Below are 23,018 nucleotides of genomic sequence, written 5' to 3' on the forward strand. Positions count from 1 at the left end.
GTAACAATTCTCCCACTACCACGAAGTACTCGTGTACTAGAATGGTTAAAAATGGTTGGTACTAGATCTATAGTATTTTATGTTATTATGGGAGTGACATCTAGTGCTTTCCCATCAATATCACTCTTAAACTTATTATTTATTATATAGTCTTTTTCCATGAACCTAGTACTTGTATTAACAAATACCTTCTGGTCAACCTGACTATAAATGTCATAATCCTTTGTTCATTTTGGATAAATTACAAATTGATGAACTTTTCACATGTTTTCTTCATTACAAAAATGGAATTCATTTTTAACATATGAAGTTATAAAAAATCTTCAACTTTTCATTCCATTTCTTACCAAAATGATTCAATAACAATGATAAATAATTTTTTATTTTCATTGGAATCTCTTAAATTTTGATTAGTGTTATGGATAATATATTTAATTAATTTATTTATTTATTTATCAAGCTATAAAATATATATAAAAAGTTCTCTTCAGAATAATAATTGTTCAATAAAAAATATTTATAAAGCTTTATAGTTTTGAAAATGTATGTAACTCAAACTCACTTAAACTTTTCTTCTTTTTTTTTTCAATTACATTCATTTTTTAATTGGTTTGACATTATTTATTTATTTATTGATATAGTGATGATAACTACTTAGTGATGCAATCATATGTTATGGTACATAAGAACTACACATTTGTTGCAAAGTTTGATCCTACTTCGATTTGGAATCCTATCTTATTAGGATTTAGTGGGTAGAATTTTGCAATGTATATTGAAGAATAATAAAATGTCATAGTGGGTAGAATTTTACCCTTCGTTCATTCTTTGTAATATTTCAACACCTTCTTTCCAATTTTCTAATGAACCTTTCTTAGATTACTTTTAGCATTTGTGAACATGCTTATAGAAAAGCTTATGTCAAGCCTAATGTAAGTTTGGGCTTACATTAGAGACCCTACAACAAATGTATAAGAGATTTGTTTTCCATTTTTTTGTACTTTAAATAACATCTTAGACATTGCATAAGACTAAATTTATCCCCTTCTTGTATTAGAGCAATACTTGCGAAACAATTTTCCATTCCAAATTTTCCTAGAACCTAGTTATTATCTACTTTTTAAGAAAATTCTAACAATCCATGTGACCTATCCTAGAATCTTTCAATTCATATCATTCAAGTTGTCTTTCCTATATCTTTCATTTCAAAGTCCATTGAAATCAATGTCTTAGTTTTATGCAACATACCAAGATCACCACTAGCAAGCAAGATATCATCAACATACATAATTGGAAATAGAAATTTGTTCTCACTAACCTTTCGATATATTCACCAATCAATGGTTTTTTTTCTTAATTCAAAGGAAGTTACAATATCATTGAACTTAAGATGGGGTGTTTTGGTTAATATGTAAGGTTGCATAAAAATATGTAAATAGTCTCTTTGGACTGAGTTGATTGATTAATTGGAGTTCAATAGGACTAATTAATCAATTAGTACCCAAGTGCATGGGTTGGATTAAGTGATCTAAGTCCAAGATGGGCTCAAGTCATTTAGCCCATTGGAAGCCTATATAAACCCCCCTTAGGGGTTTAGTGCTTCACTCTTGATAGTTTAGTCATCTTATTTATGCCAAAGAGAAAAAAGCCCTAGCCACTGCCCTTTTGTGAGGTTTCCACCACCTTAAGTGCTCATATCTAGGGAAAGAAAGTGATTGGGAAAAAGGTCTTTCAATCTACAAGATCTATATTTGTTTTTTTTATTGATAAGAAACAATTTAGGAACAACTAGATCTCATATAAATCACTCTAAACCTCTAAATGTTAGTTTTTTATGCTTATATGTTTTTGCTTGTTAGAATAGAGAGCCCTAGGATTTTGTAGGTACCTTTTTAGTCCAAGACTAGGAATAGAGTACTCAAGGGGTTTTGAACAATAATCTTTTCCATTTAATCTATCATACTAGGTTCATGCAAACTTTTTAAATTAAAATGGGAAATGTTCTTACAAACCTTTTAATTAATATATTTCATTGAATAAGCTAATCCAAAATTTAAAATAATACTACACATGAGTTAAATTAATTAATTCATAATTTTTAAGGGTGTGTCAACCCTTGTCTTTTCAACACGTGTCATCTTCTATTAAATGTGTCAACTTAAGTCTCATTCCTTGTTTAGAAGATGTGCTCCTTCTTTTTCCTTCTAAAAGGTGAGTCATCCTTCGTACACCACTCTTAGGTTTGCCAATTTCTAGTTCACAACACCTTAGCTAGCTTTCCCAACATGTGGGTCCCACTCTTAGGTATGTCAATTTCTAGTTCATAACACCCTAGCTTTCGTAATATGTGTAACACAACACAATTATTTTCTCAACACTATATTTACATTGCAAATATTTAAGTAAATATTAATTTAAGTTTACAATATAGAAAATCTTCTATTTAAAATCAATAAAAATACTTTTAGAAACAAAGTTCAAGTAAATCAAAATATGATTTTTCAATTTTAGTTATAAAATGACAACTTTTACTAAAAATTTTATGCACAAAAGTTTGTTCAAATAAAATTATTAAAGATGCGAAAAAAATATTTTAAGTGCTATCAATATTAAAACAACAAAATCTATCATTTTTTATCTTAAATTTTAAAACTTTTAAAAATAACTTATTTCTCACACCTAGTAAAATTTTTGAACAACTAAGTTAGCATAAAGAGTATATGAAATCTCTTAACCTATTAAATCATGTTATTTACACTCTTAACAAATTTCTTATTGTTAACTATTCACTAGATCTAAAATTCCTAAATGTAAAAATAAATTATTAGTATATTATATTACAAATATTATATCATTTTCATTAATTCATACATTAAGTTCTAGAATTATGAGTTGACCCTCTCGTATTATAATTAAACCGTGGTTTTGGAATTTGGGGTGTGATACTACATGCTTGGCCTTCCTATGTTATTGATCTTTGTCTTTAAAACATAAATAAGGGATTTAGATCAGGTGGAAGTTTAAAGGCTAATGCTTGGCCTTGAATTTATAAAGAGTTGGAGAAGTTAATTGGAAGAAGTTATACTGCAAAATCACTTAAGAATAGATGGAATTACATGAGAAAGCAATACCTCACATGGAATAAATTGATAATTGTGATAAGACATGGTTACAACTTTGTGGTCAAAACTTTTTACTGGCTAGCTGAAAGATAAGAAAAGTACGTACAAACATTTTTCTTATTAATTTGAGTGAATCCTTAAAAAGGTTGTCTTATATATGTATGTATAACTAATTCTTTGTTTATCTTGTAAAATATATTTTTATTTTCTCATACAAAAATAATTATTTATCTCTAAAAAAATTATTTTTATGTCGAATGTGATGGAACTATTATCTATGCATATATTTTGGTTTATTAACAAGTACCCGATTAGGGTGTGGAGAGGCAAATGTTTTCATTATGCAATGGTTGTTTATGACTTTAACATTATATATATTTAGTTATAGTGTTGGTGGATGGAAAGAAACAACACATGGTTCAAGAGTCTTGACATAAACTATTCACAACCCACAACATAACTTTCCAATGTCATCACTAAGCAAATTTTCTATATTTATTTTCTTTAATATGATTTGTATGTATTCATGATAATACTCAACTCAATGCTTATTTTTTTTCAAATAAATACCATTTAGTAGATGTAGCATACACACATACATGAGATTTCATGGCATCATACCATGATATATGCTATTAGTTAAGTGATTTTTGCAGTAGTGATCGAGTAATTATAGGAAAATAGTAGATAATCAACCAATGTCTTGGAAGATTAAGAAATGTCATTGAACTTGTTTTTGGTGTTATGAAGACAAGTCTCCCAATATTGAAGAGAATGAAACCTTTCATTTAGTACTTAAATAAAAATTATCATGGCATGTTTTTCCATTCATAATTTTCCTCGACAAATCTCAATTGTTGATAGATTATTTATTGAATGTGACAATAAAGATGTTGAATTCGAAAGGGACAATGCAAATCAAAATCAAATCTTAACTACATATAGTTTTTTTATAATATTTGATCAAGTATTAATGCAACAACTTCAAGACCAAATTGCAAATAAACTATTTCAAGTATTTAATTAACTTATCATTTTCTATACTTTTATCATTGTAAGAAATTTGTTATTTTTATGTTTTTACCATTATAAAAAATTTGATATTTTTGAATATTAGTATAAAAATTGATATCGAATCGCAATATTTTTCCTTTAATTTGATTTAGATTTTATCAAGGAGCACTAAAGTAATTTGCAAATAGGAAATGAGAGAAATAATGTTTTTCCAATTGAATGCAGTTGTTCTCTTGTCAATAAATGCTTTAACATTCTTCAATTTATAGACTTCAAGTTGGGACCCAAGAAGTTACGAAAAGGCCTCAATTGGTTGACCATCAGTTTGACTGGTTCAATAACCATTGGGTATTAAATGTTTTATAGGTGACCATTGGAATTTTTTATCTCAATTGAAAGTGCGAAGGATCGTCAACCAATCCTCGACTAGCCCTCAACCATCCCTCAACCGATCGAGGTTATGCCTTAATCAACTACATCCTAGCTACTAGGAGAGAAAAAAAAAAATTGAGCCCTCTTGATTAACCTTGAACTAGTCAAGCCCAAGTGGTTAAGCTGATTCTTGATCCCCTTGACTAATTGCTCTAAAAAGTGCTTAAAAAAAACGTGATTTGAGATTTGGAACTTCCAATAATTGTGTACACCTCCTTACAACCTTTTAAAAATATTTAGAAAGAATTTAGTTCAAGGTTTTGAATTAAAAATAATGATTCATCTATTGTCTTTAATATATATATATATATATATATATATATATATATATATATATATATATATATATATATATATATCATTTTAAACTTAAGAAATGATGAAACTAAACTTTTAAATGTATGAAAAGTAACCCGGACCTAAATACACCAACAAATATCATCTTATAAGTTGTCTTAGATTACTTTAAGTCTTCATTCCAAGACTTCATGGTATTGATGTTCTTCCATAATTTCTTGAACGTTCTTTAGATTTTCACAAATAAACTTAAAAACCTTACTTTATTTGAATAATTAGTAAACTTAACCTTAGTTATAATGAAAAACATTATTTTTACGAAAAACTATGAATGATTGGCAAGACTTTCTTCTCATTTCAATTTAAATAAATCTTTTAAAAGATCTCTATTACGTGTTTCGTGTTACAATAAATGATCTTTTATTGTTTGGGTCCCATAAAGTCCAACCACAGAGAAATTCGAATGTCAAGGGTGGCAATTCATGCGCTCTCTAGTCGAAGTCATGCATCAAAATGAAGAAAGGCCCAAGCCATAAGGCGGGTCGGTCTTTCGTCATATTAGCAAATAATAATAAAATGTATTTTTTAAAAATTTAAAATAAATATAAATATTTATCCAAATTTATTTATAAGATGAAAAACACATAAATAGATTTTATTTAATTGTTAATTATAATATTTAGTACAACGAGAAATATTAATCTATTAATAAAATAAAAATATTAATATATTTGTATTTTATGATATAAATTTTATATTATATATCATATTTAATTTATTAATATCATTTTTCTAATAACATAGTATTAGTTGTGTCGACTTTTTTGCTATTAATTGTGTTTATTTATGGGGTGGTTGTGTCGACTACATAAGCCAATCAGTGGATAAGCATGGTCATTGATCCAATTCCCAGCAAACTGAAACCCTGTAACCAAACACTCACTTTATGAGGCGGGGCCCTCCCTCCTAGATTTTCTCAGCGGAAAGCCCAGCCTTTTACTATGCCACAAATCGTGTGGTTCTCATCTTCTTATGCGCTCTGTTTTGACTATACCTGACCTGCTCTTATCCTTAACCCTAATACTACCAACATCCAACTTTTTTTTTTCATTCTTGCCATTAACCCACTTGCATCTGCCACGTCTCTAACAAACCCAGTACAGTTACTACACGTGTCCATTAGGGGAGACACGTGGATTGCCGACAAAGGAAATTGGATTGCAGAGGGGGTGGAGCTAAGGGTATTTTGGGAATCGGGAGTTGATGATGTGGCCACACTTGGTCACGGCACCACATGGTGAAGACTGAGAACCAGATTTTCGCAGGTGGGTGGGGCCAAATTCTGCTACGTGGCTCAATGGCATTGCAGATTTTGATGGAGGACTCTCAGCCACTAAATCTCAGCGTCTCTTCTCAGCCACAAACTCACACACTAGTTTGCTTTGTTTGGCTACACTTGTCGTTTATATTCTAATATTGTGTAAATAAAATATTATATATAGTAATTTTCAATATTTAGAGCCTCAGAAAAACCACAGCCGCCTCTGTTTTCTCAGCTGGGAAAACTGAACCTCTGCAGCTTCTAAACCTACAAAACCCATCAAATTTTCTGACGATCCCAACAGTTTTCACCATCAAACTTGCTTCTTTTTCAAGGTTTCAGGAAGAGGGCCTCCTTCTGTTTCGGATTAATCCATAGGAGGTGAGTTTTCCATTTAAGGCTTTGTTTGGCTGCTGAGAAAATGTTGGAATTGAACCGAAAACAATCTTTTGGCCTCGAAGCTCTCTGTTTGACGAAGAATCAGTACTGGGGATTGCTTGAGTTTCGCTATCTTCTATTTTCCATCATTTTCTCATCAATCAAGTGGAGGTTAACTTTCTTTCGGTTAAATATTTGTTTGTATTTGTAAACAAAATAGAAAATTTGATTTCCTTACCACGATTTGAATTCTCATCAGATTTTTGGGGGTTACGCTTGATCTATATTACTGTTATGTAATTTATTGTTTGATCACTTACGCTTTCATATTCTGATTCTTTTACCGTTTGATCTGTCTGCTCTGTTTGGTTGCTCAGAAAAATAGAAGGAACCGAAATTTTGTAACAAATATTTAATGTTACTTCGGTTTCTGGGAGGTGAAAAATGTAATAATCAAAATTTTGAATGACCTCATTTCCTACATTTTTCTCATCAACAAAACAGAGCCATATGTTTTCCCTTCTGTAATCTTCTTGTGAATACAGTGTTATATCTATATTCCAATCTTGGAAATGGGTTTGATCCCTAATTATTACAGGACTTTTGAATTGAGATGTGGAGGATATATATTTTATGATTTGATCCATGATTATGAAATTGGTAATTGTAGTTTTGTTCTGATAAGAGTGATCAATCAGAGTCTGATACTGTATTTTACTTTTATTTTTCCAAAAATTCCCTACAATTCCCTATATAGAAGCTGATAGAATAGAAGAAAAAAGAAAACATCCTAAGTTTGGGGCCTGATGTGCTCTTATGCTTTTTCCTGTTTGGTAAGACTTAATACTTGTTACTTAATAACTTAAGTTGATTTGTTAAATTATACTTGAATTAAAACTTATTGCTTAATTCTTAAGGTTGGTTAATAAAATTAACTTAAAGCTTATTCGAAATATTTAACCTCATAATTAGGGCAAAAGAGGGCAAAAGATGTTGAGTAATTGTGGAATAGCAAAGGAGACTATGGAGCTCATTAGGGCAAATGAGAGTAAAGAGGCAAAATGAAGATGTAGACTTAAGAATAAGTTAATTGTTTTTACTTATTACTTAAAGTTGTTTTTGAATTGGAGTCATACCATTAAATTATTTTACCAAACATTAAATAGGTAGGATGGCATGCCTTGGACCTGTTTTCAAACTTTAAATAGGTAGGACAACACGATATCTCTATTGAGCCGCACCATGGAATCAGAGCCCCAAGTGGACATTTTTGGTAAGCATAACTGGTGATGTGGGATGAATTAGAAGTTGGGTTACTGTCCCCAATTGCGTGCCAACCTAGAACTCACAGAGTGTTGGAAATCCACTAAGGAGTGTTTAACAATTCACTTGCAAAAACAACTAGTCCCGAAAATGGATGGCATTGAAGCGTGTGACCTATACCTGACCCTCGAGGCAAGAGCCAGGCCTCGATGAGTAGGATGGTGAGGTGGTTGCTGCAAAACCTGGGGTGCAAGCTCGGGGGGGCCATGTGTGTTAAATTGGAGACAACTATATCTTTGCTAACTACCTTGGCCCGACTTCTTTTTGGTCTTCCTATTGTCCCTTGATTAAGTTGAATTTCTCTTTGTTACTGTTTCTGTTCACTGGTTTCCATCACAAAAAACTAAGGCAATTGCATTAGGTTCTGCTGAATGGATTTTCTATGGGTGGGCTTTGAACAATGAAAATTCTTGGATTTAAATTTTGATTTCTTCTTTTTCCTCCCTATATTTTCTAAGCAAAAGAATAAATGAAATTTTCTTTTCTTATAATTTAAATATATAAGTGAATTTTCATGGTTGTGATTTATCTTAAATGCTGAGGTCCTTTCTAACAGTTTGATTGATTTTTCAGATGGGTATCATGGACCAGTATTTTGGTAATGGCACTGAGGAATTTGTAGTTCCAAAGGATCTAGAACTACTAGATAATGTTGAATCTCCAGACATTTGGTTGCAATGGGGAATAAATCCATCTGAAAGTTTTGGTTCTTTGAACAAATACTTCATAATGGAGACTGAGACAGCTGGGGAAGAACTTAAATTCAATGGGAAAAACTTGTGCAATGAAGCTGATAAGGAAACTTCTGTCCATGATGGAGACATTTCTAGTGGTTCGAGTATAGGTGGAGGATTCACAGAGGCTTCACTTCACAGGAGTGCCTTTTCGCGTGACCGGCCTTATTTTCAGCTGGATGAGCTAGCTGGAATGGATCAGATGGATACCATTTTCTTGTACAAGCGTAACTTCTGGGATTATTGATTTAATGCCTGTAGGAAATCATATAGTCTTTGAAATTTTAGCTTAACGTATTGACTAAATGCATTTTTGGACATCCATGGAAATTTTACTTTTCCATTTTGTTTTTCTTTCATTTTTTATGACATATTCCTCATTGTGCATGAGGCCGTCATAGAAAATGCAATCCTCATGATAGAAACATAGGACTTTTTATTAAATCCAAAAACTAATCAGATACCGTCAGTTCCAGGGGTGGTTCTCTGTTTCTTTGATGGCTCTATCTGATGAATATATGCCTTAAAAGCTGTGTACACACAATGGAGCATTCAATTTCCATGGTATGTCCAAACACACCCTATAACGTTTGGATGCTGAGAAAGTGTAGGCAAAGAAGATAAATTGAAAATTCACATCAGCTTAGCTAAGTAGTTATATTAGGTTCCTCTCAGTAAAGGTTTTGGTTTGACAAGTTCCGGGTGGTGAAAAATTAAAAGTTCAAAGCCCGATTTATTTTCTTTCCTACATTTATCAGCAATGCCCAAAGCATAATTGACTAGCATTTCATCTTTTGGGTTCAAAGAGCAGTTCTCTTGTTTTTCATTATTCATTTTGTTTTATTTTTCTTTTTATGCAGGACTTCCCTACTTGAAGATCTGCCCAACACGGAAAATTTTAACAGGACGTTTTGCTTTTCTCCTGAATCCCAACACAGTGCTATGCCAGAAAACAATCAGATGGAAGACATGATTCTAGATTCACAGAGCATTTCCAGTAATTTACATAGAATGGGAAGTTCAAAGTATCTGAAAACTCATGCCTTCTCTCCATCAGTGGATTGGGATAGTGAAGAAGTTACCACGTTGTGTCACAATCCTTGCAACTCAGTGCAGAAAGATTGCCCACCAGTAAAGGTGAGATTTTCTATCTGTTTATCATTTGGGAAAGTGCATGTTTGGCATTGAGCAAGAGATTTTCAAATTGGAAGGAAATGCATGCTTGTAAACTCAGAATGGTCGAACAGAATGGTTACAGGTTTTGGGTAGGATAATCAGACTTGGGAGAGAACCAGTGTTCATACACAGTGTCATGTAAAGGTGTATTTGTATGTTCTTTATAGGCAACAATAGTTTCTAGTAATGCATTAAGATTATGTCTAGATTCTACAAAGAATTCTGCCTTCTCTCTGCCTTTTTTAATTCCTTTTATCCTCTTGTATCTCATTTGTTCTTTTACTTGTCCATTTTTTGAGCCAGTTGGATGAACTTTTTCACTGTGAATTGAAATTATTATTCAATGATGTGCCTAGGTTTGATATGGTTATTGTACAATGCAGTTTGATACTATTTTCTCCAAAACTGCAGACACTATTTGTAAGTTTTGATGGTTAAGGTGCTCTAGGGGTGAAACCTTGCTTTTATTCTCTTACATTGCATTTATGCCTTTAGCTTTTACACAAGTTTCTAGATCATATTTTGGTTTTAACTCCAAGAAATTTTGTTGTTGAGATGATTACTGAAAAAGCAAGTTCAGCTTTTCCAAATACGTTACAAGTGGCCATTACAGGATTTGAAGACCTTCAAATTTTATTTTTGAAACAAACATATGAAGCAGCTTTTGTTAATTATAGTGACCATGTAGAATGTAGATATGGTTCAGAAATCCTGGTATCTTTGTTGATTTATATTTATATTTATATTTTTATTTTGTGGGCTTGTGCTTCTTTGGAAACCATCCGACAATGATATTATTCAACATTTTTGTTTGATCATAGCTTTTCTTTATCTTTATCAATGTTTCAGGGCAAAGATGTAAAAACTAAAATGTCAATTATAATCCTACAAGTCAACAACCATTTCAAACTTGCATAATCATTCTAGGTTCTCCTTGCTTCTTGAATTTCAATTTTAGCTCTATTTTCCTGTTGGTGTTTTAATCTTACGCCAACCATTCCTATTCTAATTGCAAACATTTTTTTCTTTTCTCATTCGCAGTGACAAATTAGAAAGGGGCAGTTTGCTTGTTTGTTGCCTTCCATTCTGGGCAAACTCAGTTGTTCCCCTGTATTTTGAAGTCCTACTCGTCAGTTTGTTGGAGAATATCTTTAGAGTTAGGAAAGAACAATTTTCATCATTTGATGCCTGGTGTAGAGTGATGCAGATGGCTAGCTAGAACAAGTGGTCCCCTAGTTCTATTTTATGTACATTTATCTCCATCAAGAAACGGCTTCTCTAAAGAAAAATGAGCCATAAGTTTTAGACTATGTTTTCATATCTGAAGATGCATAGTTTTAAATAAACATGCATATTTCATATAGTTTATAGTGAGAAGTTTATATCTATTACCATTTTATGAACTTTTTTAAGATTAATTAATCATGAAAATATTTTTTCAAGGCACCTATGATCAAGTTTTTGGTTCCATCTGGGCCAAACAAAGTGGAAGAACATGTGCCTGAGGAAATCTCATTGGAAGAATCTGTCTTGCATGAGCTTGAAGTGGTGATGGAACAGGTATCAAAATCTTTGAACAATAGGATCACCATGATATCAACTGTACTGATCAAATTTTGTACATTTCAAATTGTATCAGTTGCCTGAAAAGACCAGGATTTGCTTTCGAGATGCCTTGTTCCGCCTTGCACAGAACTCAGAACGACTTAGTGTATCCCCGATCCAAAATGGGGACCTTGCCTTGGAAAAGCTCCATCCCTTGACAGTCGATGATGAAACATTAAGGTACACTTGTTTCTCTAGGATTCTGTCCTACCATGACTAGAAATTCACATATTGAGATTGTTCCCTAGTTTCCATATAGTGATAATGGTCAAAAGTTTAAACACTTGATTCTGACAATTTACCATTTTTCCACCTTCAAATCTTGTTAAGATAGGGCAATCGGTTGATATTCTAAGATCCTTTTCACTTGGTAGTGACATGATATATGTTTGTGAGAAGCTGTTTCAGGCTTGAGATGATGCTGATCATAATGTTTGCTTCTCATCAGGTCAGGAAAACCAGTGGCCACAGAATCAGAGACCAACAGCATCGACAGAGCAGTAGCCAACCTCTTGTTCAATAAGATGGACTTTGATCCACAAGATCTTCCCACTTCATCATTAGTAAATTTTGAACAAGAAGACATGATGACAATGGACTCCTGCAACTACAGCTTGAATCAGCAAGAGACCCATTACCCTTCTCATCCCACCACGCTCCTACAAGCTGATGCTGAGGATGATGAGGTTCCCATCTTTAGTCAAGAGAAGCTACAAACAAAAGCAGAACTGCATGAAGATTTCCCAAGAAATGGTGCAGTGGATCACTAGAGTTTGGGATGAGGCAAACATGAAGAAGAGATTTGCTAGTAGTGTGAGCCACCTACTAATGTAGATAGCAAGTACATATTATATGGGTGACTGAAATGCAGGTATGAAGAACAGCTGTGTCAGCTAAATTTTGGTCAGTTTTTGGATTTTGTTCAAGAACTTCTAACATAAGTGTTCTCAATTTCATTTAAATTCAGCACCAATGGATTATATGTAGGAGAAGTAACATATTTTTCAAGTCGATGCTTTTTTTTTCTCCTAATGTACGCCTTTAGTATTATTTAAATTATATTTGTGGTACTGTGTATCCCTTTCCTTGTTGAATAAACGTGCCAAATTACTATGTTTGGATGTAAGAGGCCTTTAGCCTGCTTGAGTAACATTTGATTTTGTTTGTTAACTAGGGTAAAGGGTTTTTTTTTATTTTTTTTTTATTTTAATTTTTCGTATTTGAACTAAGCATTTTTGTTATAATTCACCAAATATTCATGATGAGAATGGTTATGCTTAGGTTTGATCAATAAAATAGAATTCTTGCATGCATGCTTTTGATGACATTTTTGTAAAATTAATTTATTTGAAAAATAAAATAAAATAAAATATATAGTTTTAACAAAATTTATTTATATTTTCATAAATATAAAAATGAAAATATTTTTTTATTAACTTCTTTCAATTTAAAAATGTATATTTTTGAAAAATATTATTTATTTTTTATATCAAACAAGTTCTACATAAATATGAAAGTATAAGGAATTGAAGATACATAAAACCGGATGCTCTTATAACAAATCTTTGAAAATTATTTTGAAAACATGTTTTTTTTTTAAGTATTGTTTAAAAGCATTTTTTAATTGGTTTAGATGTTTTCACTTCTTCTTAAAAATAATTGGCTAAGGATAATTAAAAATAAAACATTATAAAAAAAATATATAAAATATTTCAAATTCTCGAATAGAATTTTTTTCTACAAAAATATAATAACGTCGTATTTAAAATCTATTATCTAAAAGCGTCTTTAAGCATCATAGTGCTATTCATAAAAAAAGTTCTTTGAGAACGCCTTCTAAGTGGAAAAATATATATTTTTTAAAAAATTATTAATAACATAAATGAGAAATAATAACTTCCATAATAATAAATAAATAAATAAATAATTTGAGTCAAATGTAAACACATTTTATATATATATACACGTACGCATATACATGTATGCAATTAGAAACCTGATCAAATCAAGAAATCAAGAACGCGCAGGTGTGCAGGCTCTACGTTCTTCAGGTGTGAGTGTTGGTTCTCAAGCTGCTGCTTTCTTTCATCGAAATGGAAAACCTGGATTCCGCATGGGATGAAGAAGAAGAGGGCTGCCTCCCTATCCCTCCACTTGATGATGGGGCTTTCTCTCCTTATCATCCCACCACATTGGCTCTCTGTCAGGTATCAGTTATTTAAAAAAAATAAAAATTATTTCCTTGATTTTTCAAAAATTTGATTTTCTTGATCATTACCGGACTGATCTATTCCTCTGTGTTGTTTCAAAAACCGACACGATGAAGTTCTTCGATGAAATTGATGAGAATGGAAGTAAGAATATTTGTTTTTCGAATTTTTATTGGCTCCGTTTTTGAGACAAACTGATTTTCAATTTTCTAAACAATCTGTTTGTTACTGGTGTAGATGTTCGAGACAACTCGGGAACTTCTCGTGGTGGGAGGGAAAAGCAACAAACACAATGTAGAGGCAAAGAAATGAAGAGATTAATTGAAGTTCTGAAGCCAGAAGAACCCTCAAGCGAGCCTGAGGGACATTCAAAACCATGCTCCGACCAGAAGACAAGCCAAGATTCGACCCCAGCCGAGGTAGATGAGAAAGGAAGCTTCAATCAGAAAGCCGGTGATGAGAAAAACGCTGCGGTGGAATCCAAATTTGAATATACAAAGAGGAAACTCCAAGAATCGTATAAAAATATCGAGAACGGTATTTGTTTTCTTTTCTTTTCTTTTCTTTTTTTCTAAAGAAAAACTTGAAATTTATAATCTAATCATGGGTCCTGAAATTTTTTGTCGAACAGCAAAGAAGCAGAGAAGGATTCAGGTGATCGACTTTCAACCTCAACCAATGACTAAGCAAATAGCTTCCCATAAACTTTGGCATCCCAGGTCCAAGAAGTGTAATTCTCGTCTTCCCACATCCAAGAAATATAATTCACATCTTGTGATCGACCAACATTAGCAAAAACCAGATGGTTTGTTATTTGTTTTTAAAAAAATTATTTCTATTTCCTGTATTGTATGCAATGCTTTAGTTGTACAAGGCGATTATGTCTATTTCCTGTAATCTAGAAACTCATTATACTACTATTTGTCAATATAAATACAAATTGAATTTCCATAGGTTGTGATGTTAATTAATTTGACTTGCTATGAAATGTTGTTAATTTGTGCATCTTGGAATCATTTATATTCCGTTTTAGCATTATGGGGTAGACATTGGTAGGAAGAAACCGCTAAGAAGGAGACTATAGAGGTACTATGGATGTAAAGACCAGCTCCACGTAGATATTGTCCCTTGAGCCCAAAGTTATTAATGGTATCAAGGTTATCCCCAACCTTGATATGATAGTGTTTGACCTTACAATTTTGTGAAACATGAGCATTTTATGTCTAGCTTTAAAGGAAAAAGTTCATGATGTTATATATGTATAAACTCCTTTAAATCACATAGTTATATTTTAAAGCAATGAGAGATTCATTGAGAGCAGCTCATCATGCTTACTTGATAACTTTGCCCATGGTTTTAGCGAGCAAAAAGCTTTTTTTTTTTTTTGTAATTGTAGCTTATTGGCTATATATATGGATGAAGAATTATCATACCAACTTTTAATTTTTGAAAAAAATATCAACTTGTTTTATTTATTTATTTATTTGCAGAAAAAATGTATATTATTTTTAAAAATATTTCTTATTTATCATGGATTTGTTGAGTTACCAATAATAATTAATTCAAGCTTAAACCATAAATAATAAAACACTTCAAGATTAGGGAAAAAGTGAGCTTCACACAATCACGTAAAAATAATTACAAAATAGGAACACACTCATCGATCAAATATAGTATCTAGGATGATCGGTAGTACCTATATCATTAAAAGGTAGTACCTAAGTGGTTAAAGATAGTACATTTGACCGAAAAGTATATGAAATACTAATTATTTTTAGATAACTGGTTGAAATTAATATTTTATAAACTTGAGTTCCTATTTTGTGGGGTTTTTTTCATATAAGTATGAAAATACACTTCTCCCTGCTATTAGTACTTCATGTAACTTTTGCTCATGAAGATAAATGTATGTATAAATGTAAGCTCATCACTTTATATCATATTAGTAATTAAAGTCTAAACTTTTAGACGATAAATAAATAAATACGATTTAATTTATGAAATGAAATATAAAGTCAAGATAGTTTTCAAATAACCTTTTATATCTATCGACCTATATTTTGTCTATCTTATTAGATTTTATAATTAAAATAAAAGCATAGTAGAGACTTTCAATTCAAATTAATATTAATTAATGGTTTTATATATATTAACATGGACATGGTTCAACGTTATAAAAGGAAAACATAAATAAATTTTAAAAGGTCACAAAAACCATAATATTGATATAAAAAATCTTCAAGATATGATCTTCCTCTAAATTATTTGTGTTTTTCTAAACTTCTTTTAACTTCTATAAACTTTTTCATTACGTAAATAAATTCCAAATCAAACTTTGATGTATAAAAGTTATTAATTTTAAAAATAATTAGTGTTAAAAAGTCATGTAACTCATTAACATTAGAAAATCATAAACCAAAATTTATTTTAAATGACTTGGTTTTTTTTTTTTTTTTTTTAATTTTCGTATTTGAACTAAGCATTTTTGTTATAATTTTCCAAATATTCATGATGAGAATGGTTATGCTTAGGTTTGATCAATAAAATAGAATTCTTGCATGCATGCTTTTGAGTTTTGATGACATTTTTGTAAAATTAATTTATTTGAAAAATAAAATAAAATATATAGTTTTAACAAAATTTATTTATATTTTCATAAATATAAAAATGAAAATATTTTTTTATTAACTTCTTTCAATTTAAAAATGTATATTTTTGAAAAACATTATTTATTTTTTATATCAAACAAGTTCTATATAAATATGAAAGTATAAGGAATTGAAGATACATAAAATCGGATGCTCTTATAACAAATCTTTGAAAATTATTTTGAAAACATGTTTTTTTTTTAAAAGTATTGTTTAAATGCATTTTTTTAATTGGTTTAGATGTTTTCACTTCTTAAAAATAATTGGCTAAGGATAATTAAAAATAAAACATTATAAAAAAAATATATAAAATATTTCAAATTCTCAAATATAATTTTTTTCTACAAAAATATAATAACGTCGTATTTAAAATCTATTATCTAAAAGCGTCTTTAAGCATCATAGTGTTATTCGTAAAAATGGTTCTTTGAGAATGCCTTCTAAGTGGAAAAATATATATTTAAAAAAAAATTATTAATAACATAAATGAGGAATAATAACTTCCATAATAATAAATAAATAAATAAATAAATAATTTGAGTAAAATGTAAACACATTTTTTATATATATACACGTACGCATATACGTGTGTGCAATTAGAAACCTGATCAAATCAAGAAATCAAGAACGCGCAGGTGTGCAGGCTCTACGTTCTTCAGGTGTGAGTGTTGGTTCTCAAGCTGCTGCTTTCTTTCATCGAAATGGAAAACCTGGATTCCGCATGGGATGAAGAAGAAGAGGGCTGCCTCCCTATCCCTCCACTTGATGATGGGGCTTTCTCTCCTTATCATCCCACCACATTGGCTCTCTGTCAGGTATCAGTTATTTAAAAAAAATAAAAATTATTTCCTTGATTTTTCAAAAATTTGATTTTCTTGATCATTACCGGACTGATCTATTCCTCTGCGTTGTTTCACAAACCGACACGATGAAGTTCTTCGATGAAATTGATGAGAATGGAAGTAAGAATATTTGTTTTTCGAATTTTTATTGGCTCCATTTTTTAGACAAACTGATTATTCAATTTTCTAAACAATCTGTTTGTTATAAATCTGGTGTAGATGTTCGAGACAACTCAGGAACTTCTCGTGGTGGGAGGGAAAAGCAGCAAACACAATGTAGAGGCAAAGAAATGAAGAGATTAATTGAAGTTCTGAAGCCAGAAGAATCCTCAAGCGAGCCTGAGGGACATTCAAAACCATGCTCCTACCACATAGCTGATGATCACAAGACAAGCCGAGATTCAACCCCAGCGGAGGGAGATGAGAAAGGAAGCTTCGATCAGAAAGCCGGTGATGAGAAAAACGAAATTAATCATGAAATAGAAGGTGACAATTCCATATTAAACAAGTATATGGCTGCGGTGGAATCCAAATTTGAATATACAAAGAGGAAACTCCAAGAATCCTATAAAAATATCGAGAACGGTATTTCTTTTCTTTTCTTTTCTTTTTTTCTAAAGAAAAACTTGAAATTTATAATCTAATCATGGGTCCTGAAATTTCTTGTCGAACAGCAAAGAAGCAGAGAAGGATTCAGGTGATCGACTTTCAACCTCAACCAATGCCTAAGCAAATAGCTTCCCATAAACTTCGGCATCCCAGGTCCAAGAAGTGTAATTCTCGTCTTCCCACATCCAAGAAATATAATTCACATCTTCTGATCGACCAACATTAGCAAAAACCAGATGGTTTGTTATTTGTTTTTAAAAAAATTCTTTCTCGATTAGTCATGGACTGTTCATCAATGGATTATGGATTATTACAGTACTGTATACAATGCTATGGTTGTACAAGGCAATTATGTCTATTTCCTGTAGAAACTCATTATACTACTATTTGTTAATATAAATACAAATTGAATTTCCATAGGTTGTGACGTTAATTAATTTGACTTGCTATGAAATCTTGTTAATTTGTGTATATATCTTGGAACCATTTATATTCCATTTTAGCATTATGGGGTAGACATTGGTAGGAAGAAGACCGCTAAGAAGGAGACTATAGAGGTACTATGGATGTAAAGATTGGCTCCACGTAGATATTGTCCCCTTGAGCCCAAAGTTATTAATGGTATCAAGGTTATCCCCAACCTTGATATGAAAGTGTTTGACCTTACAATTTTGTGAAACATAAGGATGTAGTGTCTAGCTTTAAAGGAAAAAGTTCATGATGTTATATATGTACAAACTCCTTTAAACCATATAGTTATATTTTAAAGCAATGAGGGATTCATTGAGAGCAACTCATCATGCTTACTTGATAACTTTGCCCATGGTTTTAGCGAGCAAAAAGCTTGTACTTTCATGACTATATTGATGGCCTCAACAAGCAAAAAGCTTTTGTTTTTTTTGTAATTGTAGTTTATTGGCTATATATATGGATGAAGAATTTTAAGAATTATCATACCAACTATTAATTTTTGAAAAAAAATATCAACTTGTTTTATTTATTTATTTATTTGCAGAAAAAATGTATATTATTTTTAAAAATATTTCTTATTTATCATGGATTTGTTGAGTTACCAATAATAATTAATTCAAGTTTAAACCATAAATAATAAAACACTTTAAGATTAGGGAAAAAGTGAGCTTCACACAATCACGTAAAAATAATTACAAAATAGGAACACACTCATCGATCAAATATAGTATCTAGGATGATCGGTAGTACCTATATCATTAAAAGGTAGTACCTAAATGGTTAAAGATAGTACATTTGACCGAAAAGTATATGAAATACTAATTATTTTTAGATAACTGGTTGAAATTAATATTTTATAAACTTGGGTTCCTATTTTGTGGGGTTTTTTTTTCATATAAGTATGAAAATACACTTCTCCCTGCTATTAGTACTTCATGTAACTTTTGCTCATGAAGATAAATGTATGTATAAATGTAAGCTCATCACTTTATATCATATTAGTAATTAAAGTCTAAACTTTTAGACGATAAATTAATAAATATGATTTAATTTATTATTTCATTGGGTAATAGTGAAATATAAAGTCAAGATAGTTTTCAAATAACCTTTTATATCTATCGACCTATATTTTATCTATCTTATTAGATTTTATAATTAAAATAAAATCATAGTAGAGACTTTCAATTCAAATTAATATTAATTAATAGTTTTATATATATTAACATGGACATGGTTCAACGTTATAAAAGGAAAACATAAAGAAATTTTAGAAGGTCACAAAAACCATAATATTGATATAAAAAATCTTCAAGATATGATCTTCCTCTAAATTATTTGTGCTTTTCTAAACTTCTTTTAACTTCTATAAACTTTTTCATTACGTAAATAAATTCCAAATGAAACTTTGATGTATAAAAGTTATTAATTTTAAAAATAATTAGTGTTAAAAAGTCATGTAACTCATTAACATTAGAAAATCATAAACCAAAATTTATTTTAAATGACTTGGTTTTTTTTTTTTTTTTTTTTTTTTTATTTTTTTATTTTAAATTTTCGTATTTGAACTAAGCATTTTTGTTATAATTCTCCAAATATTCATGATGAGAATGGTTATGCTTAGGTTTGATCAATAAAATAGAATTCTTGCATGCATGCTTTTGAGTTTTGATGACATTTTTGTAAAATTAATTTATTTGAAAAATAAAATAAAATATATAGTTTTAACAAAATTTATTTATATTTTCATAAATATAAAAATGAAAATATTTTTTTATTAACTTCTTTCAATTTAAAAATGTATATTTTGAAAAATATTATTTATTTTTATATCAAACAAGTTCTACATAAATATGCAAGTATAAGGAATTGAAGATACATAAAATCGGATGCTCTTATAACAAATCTTTGAAAATTATTTTGAAAACATGTTTTTTTTTAAAGTATTGTTTAAAAGCATTTTTTTAATTGGTTTAGATGTTTTCACTTCTTCTTAAAAATAATTGGCTAAGGAAAATTAAAAATAAAACATTATAAAAAAATATATATAAAATATCTCAAATTCTCAAATAGAATTTTTTTCTACAAAAATATAATAACGTCGTATTTAAAATTTATTATCTAAAAGCGTCTTTAAGCATCATAGTGCTATTCGTAAAAATGGTTCTTTGAGAACGCCTTCTAAGTGGAAAAATATATATTTAAAAAAAAATTATTAATAACATAAATGAGAAATAATAACTTCCATAATAATAAATAAATAAATAAATAAATAAGTAATTTGAGTCAAATGTAAACACGTTTTATATATATATACACGTACGCATATACATGTGTGCAATTAGAAACCTGATCAAATCAAGAAATCAAGAACGCGCAGGTGTGCAGGCTCTACGTTCTTCAGGTGTGAGTGTTGGTTCTCAAGCTGCTGCTTTCTTTCATCGAAATGGAAAACCTGGATTCCGCATGGGATGAAGAAGAAGAGGGCTGCCTCCCTATCCCTCCACTTGATGATGGGGCTTTCTCTCCTTATCATCCCACCACATTGGCTCTCTGTCAGGTATCAGTTATTTTAAAAAAATAAAAATTATTTCCTTGATTTTTCAAAAATTTGATTTTCTTGATCATTACCGGACTGATCTATTCCTCTGTGTTGTTTCACAAACCGACACGATGAAGTTCTTCGATGAAATTGATGAGAATGGAAGTAAGAATATTTGTTTTTCGAATTTTTATTGGCTCCATTTTTTAGACAAACTGATTATTCAATTTTCTAAACAATCTGTTTGTTACTGGTGTAGATGTTCGAGACAACTCGGGAACTTCTCGTGGTGGGAGGGAAAAGCAGCAAACACAATGTAGAGGCAAAGAAATGAAGAGATTAATTGAAGTTCTGAAGCCAGAAGAACCCTCAAGCGAGACTGAGGGACATTCAAAACCATGCTCCGACCAGAAGACAAGCCAAGATTCGACCCCAGCCGAGGTAGATGAGAAAGGAAGCTTCAATCAGAAAGCCGGTGATGAGAAAAACGCTGCGGTGGAATCCAAATTTGAATATACAAAGAGGAAACTCCAAGAATCGTATAAAAATATCGAGAACGGTATTTGTTTTCTTTTCTTTTCTTTTTTTTTTTCTAAAGAAAAACTTGAAATTTATAATCTAATCATGGGTCCTGAAATTTTTTGTCGAACAGCAAAGAAGCAGAGAAGGATTCAGGTGATCGACTTTCAACCTCAACCAATGACTAAGCAAATAGCTTCCCATAAACTTCGGCATCCCAGGTCCAAGAAGTGTAATTCTCGTCTTCCCACATCCAAGAAATATAATTCACATCTTCTGATCGGCCAACATTAGCAAAAACCAGATGGTTTGTTATTCGTTTTTAAAAAAATTATTTCTATTTCCTGTATTGTATACAATGCTTTAGTTGTACAAGGCGATTATGTCTATTTCCTGTAATCTAGAAAATCATCATACTACTATTTATTAATATAAATACAAATTGAATTTCCAGAGGTTGTGACGTTAATTAATTTGACTTGCTATGAAATCTTGTTAATTTGTGCATCTTGGAACCATTTATATTCCATTTTAGCATTATGGGGTAGACATTGGTAGGAAGAAACCACTAAGAAGGAGACTATAGAGGTACTGTGGATGTAAAGACCGGCTCCATGTACATATTGTCGCCTTGAGCCCAAAGTTATTAATGGTATCAAGGTTATCCCCAACCTTGATATGATAGTGTTTGACTTTACAATTTTGTGAAACATGAGGATGTTGTGTCTAGCTTTAAAGGAAAAAGTTCATGATGTTATATATGTATAAACTCCTTTAAACCATAAAGTTATATTTTAAAGCAATGAGAGATTCATTCAGAGCAGGTCATCATACTTACTTGATAACTTTGCCCATGGTTTTAGCGAGCAAAAAGCTTGTTCTTTCATGACTATATTGATGGCCTCAACAAGCAAAAAGCTTTGTTTTTTTTTTTTTGTAATTGTAGTTTATTGGCTATATATATGGATGAAGAATTTTAAGAATTATCATACCAACTATTAATTTTTGAAAAAAATATCAACTTGTTTTATTTATTTATTTATTTGCATAAAAAATGTATATTATTTTTTAAAATATTTCTTATTTATCATGGACTTGTTGAGTTACCAATAATAATTAATTCAAGTTTAAACCATAAATAATAAAACACTTTAAGATTAGGGAAAAAGTGAGCTTCACACAATCACGTAAAAATAATTACAAAATAGGAACACACTCATCGATCAAATATAGTATCTAGGATGATCGGTAGTACCTAAATCATTAAAAGGTAGTACCTAAATGGTTAAAGATAGTCCATTTGACCGAAAAGTATATGAAATATTAATTATTTTTAGATAACTACTTGAAATTTATATTTTATAAACTTGTGTTCCTATTTTGTGGGGTTTTTTTTCATATGAGTATGAAAATACACTTCTCCCTACAATTAGTACTTCATGTAACTTTTACTCATGAAGATAAATGTATGTATAAATGTAAGCTCATCACTTTATATCATATTAGTAATTAAAGTCTAAACTTTTAGAGGATAAATTAATAAATACGATTTAATTTATTATTTCATTGAGTAATAGTGAAATATAAAGTCAAGATAGTTTTCAAATAACCTTTTATATCTATCGACCTATATTTGATCTATCTTATTAGATTTTATAATTAAAATAAAAGCATAGTAGAGACTTTCAATTCAAATTAATATTAATTAATGGTTTTATATATATTAACATGGACATGGTTCAACGTTATAAAAGGAAAACATAAAGAAATTTTGAAAG

The 23,018-nt window shown here is 30.4% G+C and overlaps 4 protein-coding genes and 1 long non-coding RNA gene across 6 annotated transcripts; all 5 read left to right on the forward strand.

The window, feature by feature from the left end:
- The first annotated feature begins 6,386 nt into the window (after positions 1-6,386).
- Positions 6,387-12,568, forward strand: LOC117928631 (protein LNK3-like). Of its 2 annotated transcripts, none has more exons than XM_034848571.1 (6): positions 6,387-6,567; positions 8,461-8,840; positions 9,482-9,758; positions 11,241-11,357; positions 11,437-11,582; positions 11,851-12,519. In XM_034848571.1, the coding sequence occupies exons 2-6, from the start codon at positions 8,461-8,463 to the stop codon at positions 12,170-12,172; spliced, it is 1,242 nt and encodes a 413-aa protein (XP_034704462.1). In that variant the 5' UTR covers positions 6,387-6,567; the 3' UTR covers positions 12,173-12,519. The 2 variants fall into 2 exon arrangements, with proteins under 2 accessions (XP_034704462.1, XP_034704463.1); XM_034848572.1 differs by lacking the exon at positions 6,387-6,567 and adding an exon at positions 6,574-6,735 and having other exon boundaries at positions 11,851-12,568.
- An 806-nt stretch (positions 12,569-13,374) lies between these two features.
- Positions 13,375-14,565, forward strand: LOC117929309 (probable mediator of RNA polymerase II transcription subunit 26b). Its single transcript, XM_034849590.1, has 4 exons — positions 13,375-13,609; positions 13,729-13,756; positions 13,850-14,149; positions 14,244-14,565. Exons 1-4 carry the CDS (start codon positions 13,496-13,498, stop codon positions 14,402-14,404), a joined length of 603 nt encoding a protein of 200 aa, XP_034705481.1. The 5' UTR covers positions 13,375-13,495; the 3' UTR covers positions 14,405-14,565.
- A 2,314-nt stretch (positions 14,566-16,879) lies between these two features.
- On the forward strand, positions 16,880-17,335 carry LOC117928046. The gene is made up of 3 exons (XR_004653474.1): positions 16,880-17,075; positions 17,195-17,222; positions 17,322-17,335. It is a non-coding gene; the product is annotated as an uncharacterized LOC117928046 (long non-coding RNA).
- An 11-nt stretch (positions 17,336-17,346) lies between these two features.
- LOC117928048 lies at positions 17,347-18,026 on the forward strand. Its single transcript, XM_034847814.1, has 2 exons — positions 17,347-17,687; positions 17,777-18,026. The coding sequence occupies exons 1-2, from the start codon at positions 17,393-17,395 to the stop codon at positions 17,935-17,937; spliced, it is 456 nt and encodes a 151-aa protein (XP_034703705.1). The 5' UTR covers positions 17,347-17,392; the 3' UTR covers positions 17,938-18,026.
- Positions 18,027-20,528: 2,502 nt separating this feature from the next.
- On the forward strand, positions 20,529-21,641 carry LOC117928047 (probable mediator of RNA polymerase II transcription subunit 26b). Its single transcript, XM_034847813.1, has 4 exons — positions 20,529-20,739; positions 20,859-20,886; positions 20,981-21,280; positions 21,374-21,641. The coding sequence occupies exons 1-4, from the start codon at positions 20,626-20,628 to the stop codon at positions 21,532-21,534; spliced, it is 603 nt and encodes a 200-aa protein (XP_034703704.1). The 5' UTR covers positions 20,529-20,625; the 3' UTR covers positions 21,535-21,641.
- The last annotated feature ends 1,377 nt before the right edge of the window (positions 21,642-23,018 follow it).

This window comes from Vitis riparia, chromosome 13 (assembly GCF_004353265.1).
Source record: "Vitis riparia cultivar Riparia Gloire de Montpellier isolate 1030 chromosome 13, EGFV_Vit.rip_1.0, whole genome shotgun sequence".
Taxonomy (NCBI): Eukaryota; Viridiplantae; Streptophyta; class Magnoliopsida; order Vitales; family Vitaceae; genus Vitis; species Vitis riparia.

Excerpts from the sequence above, each read along its gene's own strand:
- LOC117928631 (XM_034848571.1), top strand. The coding sequence starts at position 8,461 with ATGGGTATCATGGACCAGTATTTTGGTAATGGCACTGAGGAATTTGTA. Across the intron at positions 11,358-11,436 it reads TTGAAGTGGTGATGGAACAG|TTGCCTGAAAAGACCAGGAT; the intron begins GTATCAAAATCT and ends AAATTGTATCAG. Across the intron at positions 11,583-11,850 it reads GTCGATGATGAAACATTAAG|GTCAGGAAAACCAGTGGCCA; the intron begins GTACACTTGTTT and ends GCTTCTCATCAG.
- LOC117929309 (XM_034849590.1), top strand. The coding sequence starts at position 13,496 with ATGGAAAACCTGGATTCCGCATGGGATGAAGAAGAAGAGGGCTGCCTC. Across the intron at positions 13,610-13,728 it reads CCACATTGGCTCTCTGTCAG|TTCTTCGATGAAATTGATGA; the intron begins GTATCAGTTATT and ends GACACGATGAAG. Across the intron at positions 14,150-14,243 it reads GTATAAAAATATCGAGAACG|CAAAGAAGCAGAGAAGGATT; the intron begins GTATTTGTTTTC and ends TTTGTCGAACAG.
- LOC117928048 (XM_034847814.1), top strand. The coding sequence starts at position 17,393 with ATGAAGAGATTAATTGAAGTTCTGAAGCCAGAAGAATCCTCAAGCGAG. Across the intron at positions 17,688-17,776 it reads CTATAAAAATATCGAGAACG|CAAAGAAGCAGAGAAGGATT; the intron begins GTATTTCTTTTC and ends CTTGTCGAACAG.
- LOC117928047 (XM_034847813.1), top strand. The coding sequence starts at position 20,626 with ATGGAAAACCTGGATTCCGCATGGGATGAAGAAGAAGAGGGCTGCCTC. Across the intron at positions 20,740-20,858 it reads CCACATTGGCTCTCTGTCAG|TTCTTCGATGAAATTGATGA; the intron begins GTATCAGTTATT and ends GACACGATGAAG. Across the intron at positions 21,281-21,373 it reads GTATAAAAATATCGAGAACG|CAAAGAAGCAGAGAAGGATT; the intron begins GTATTTGTTTTC and ends TTTGTCGAACAG.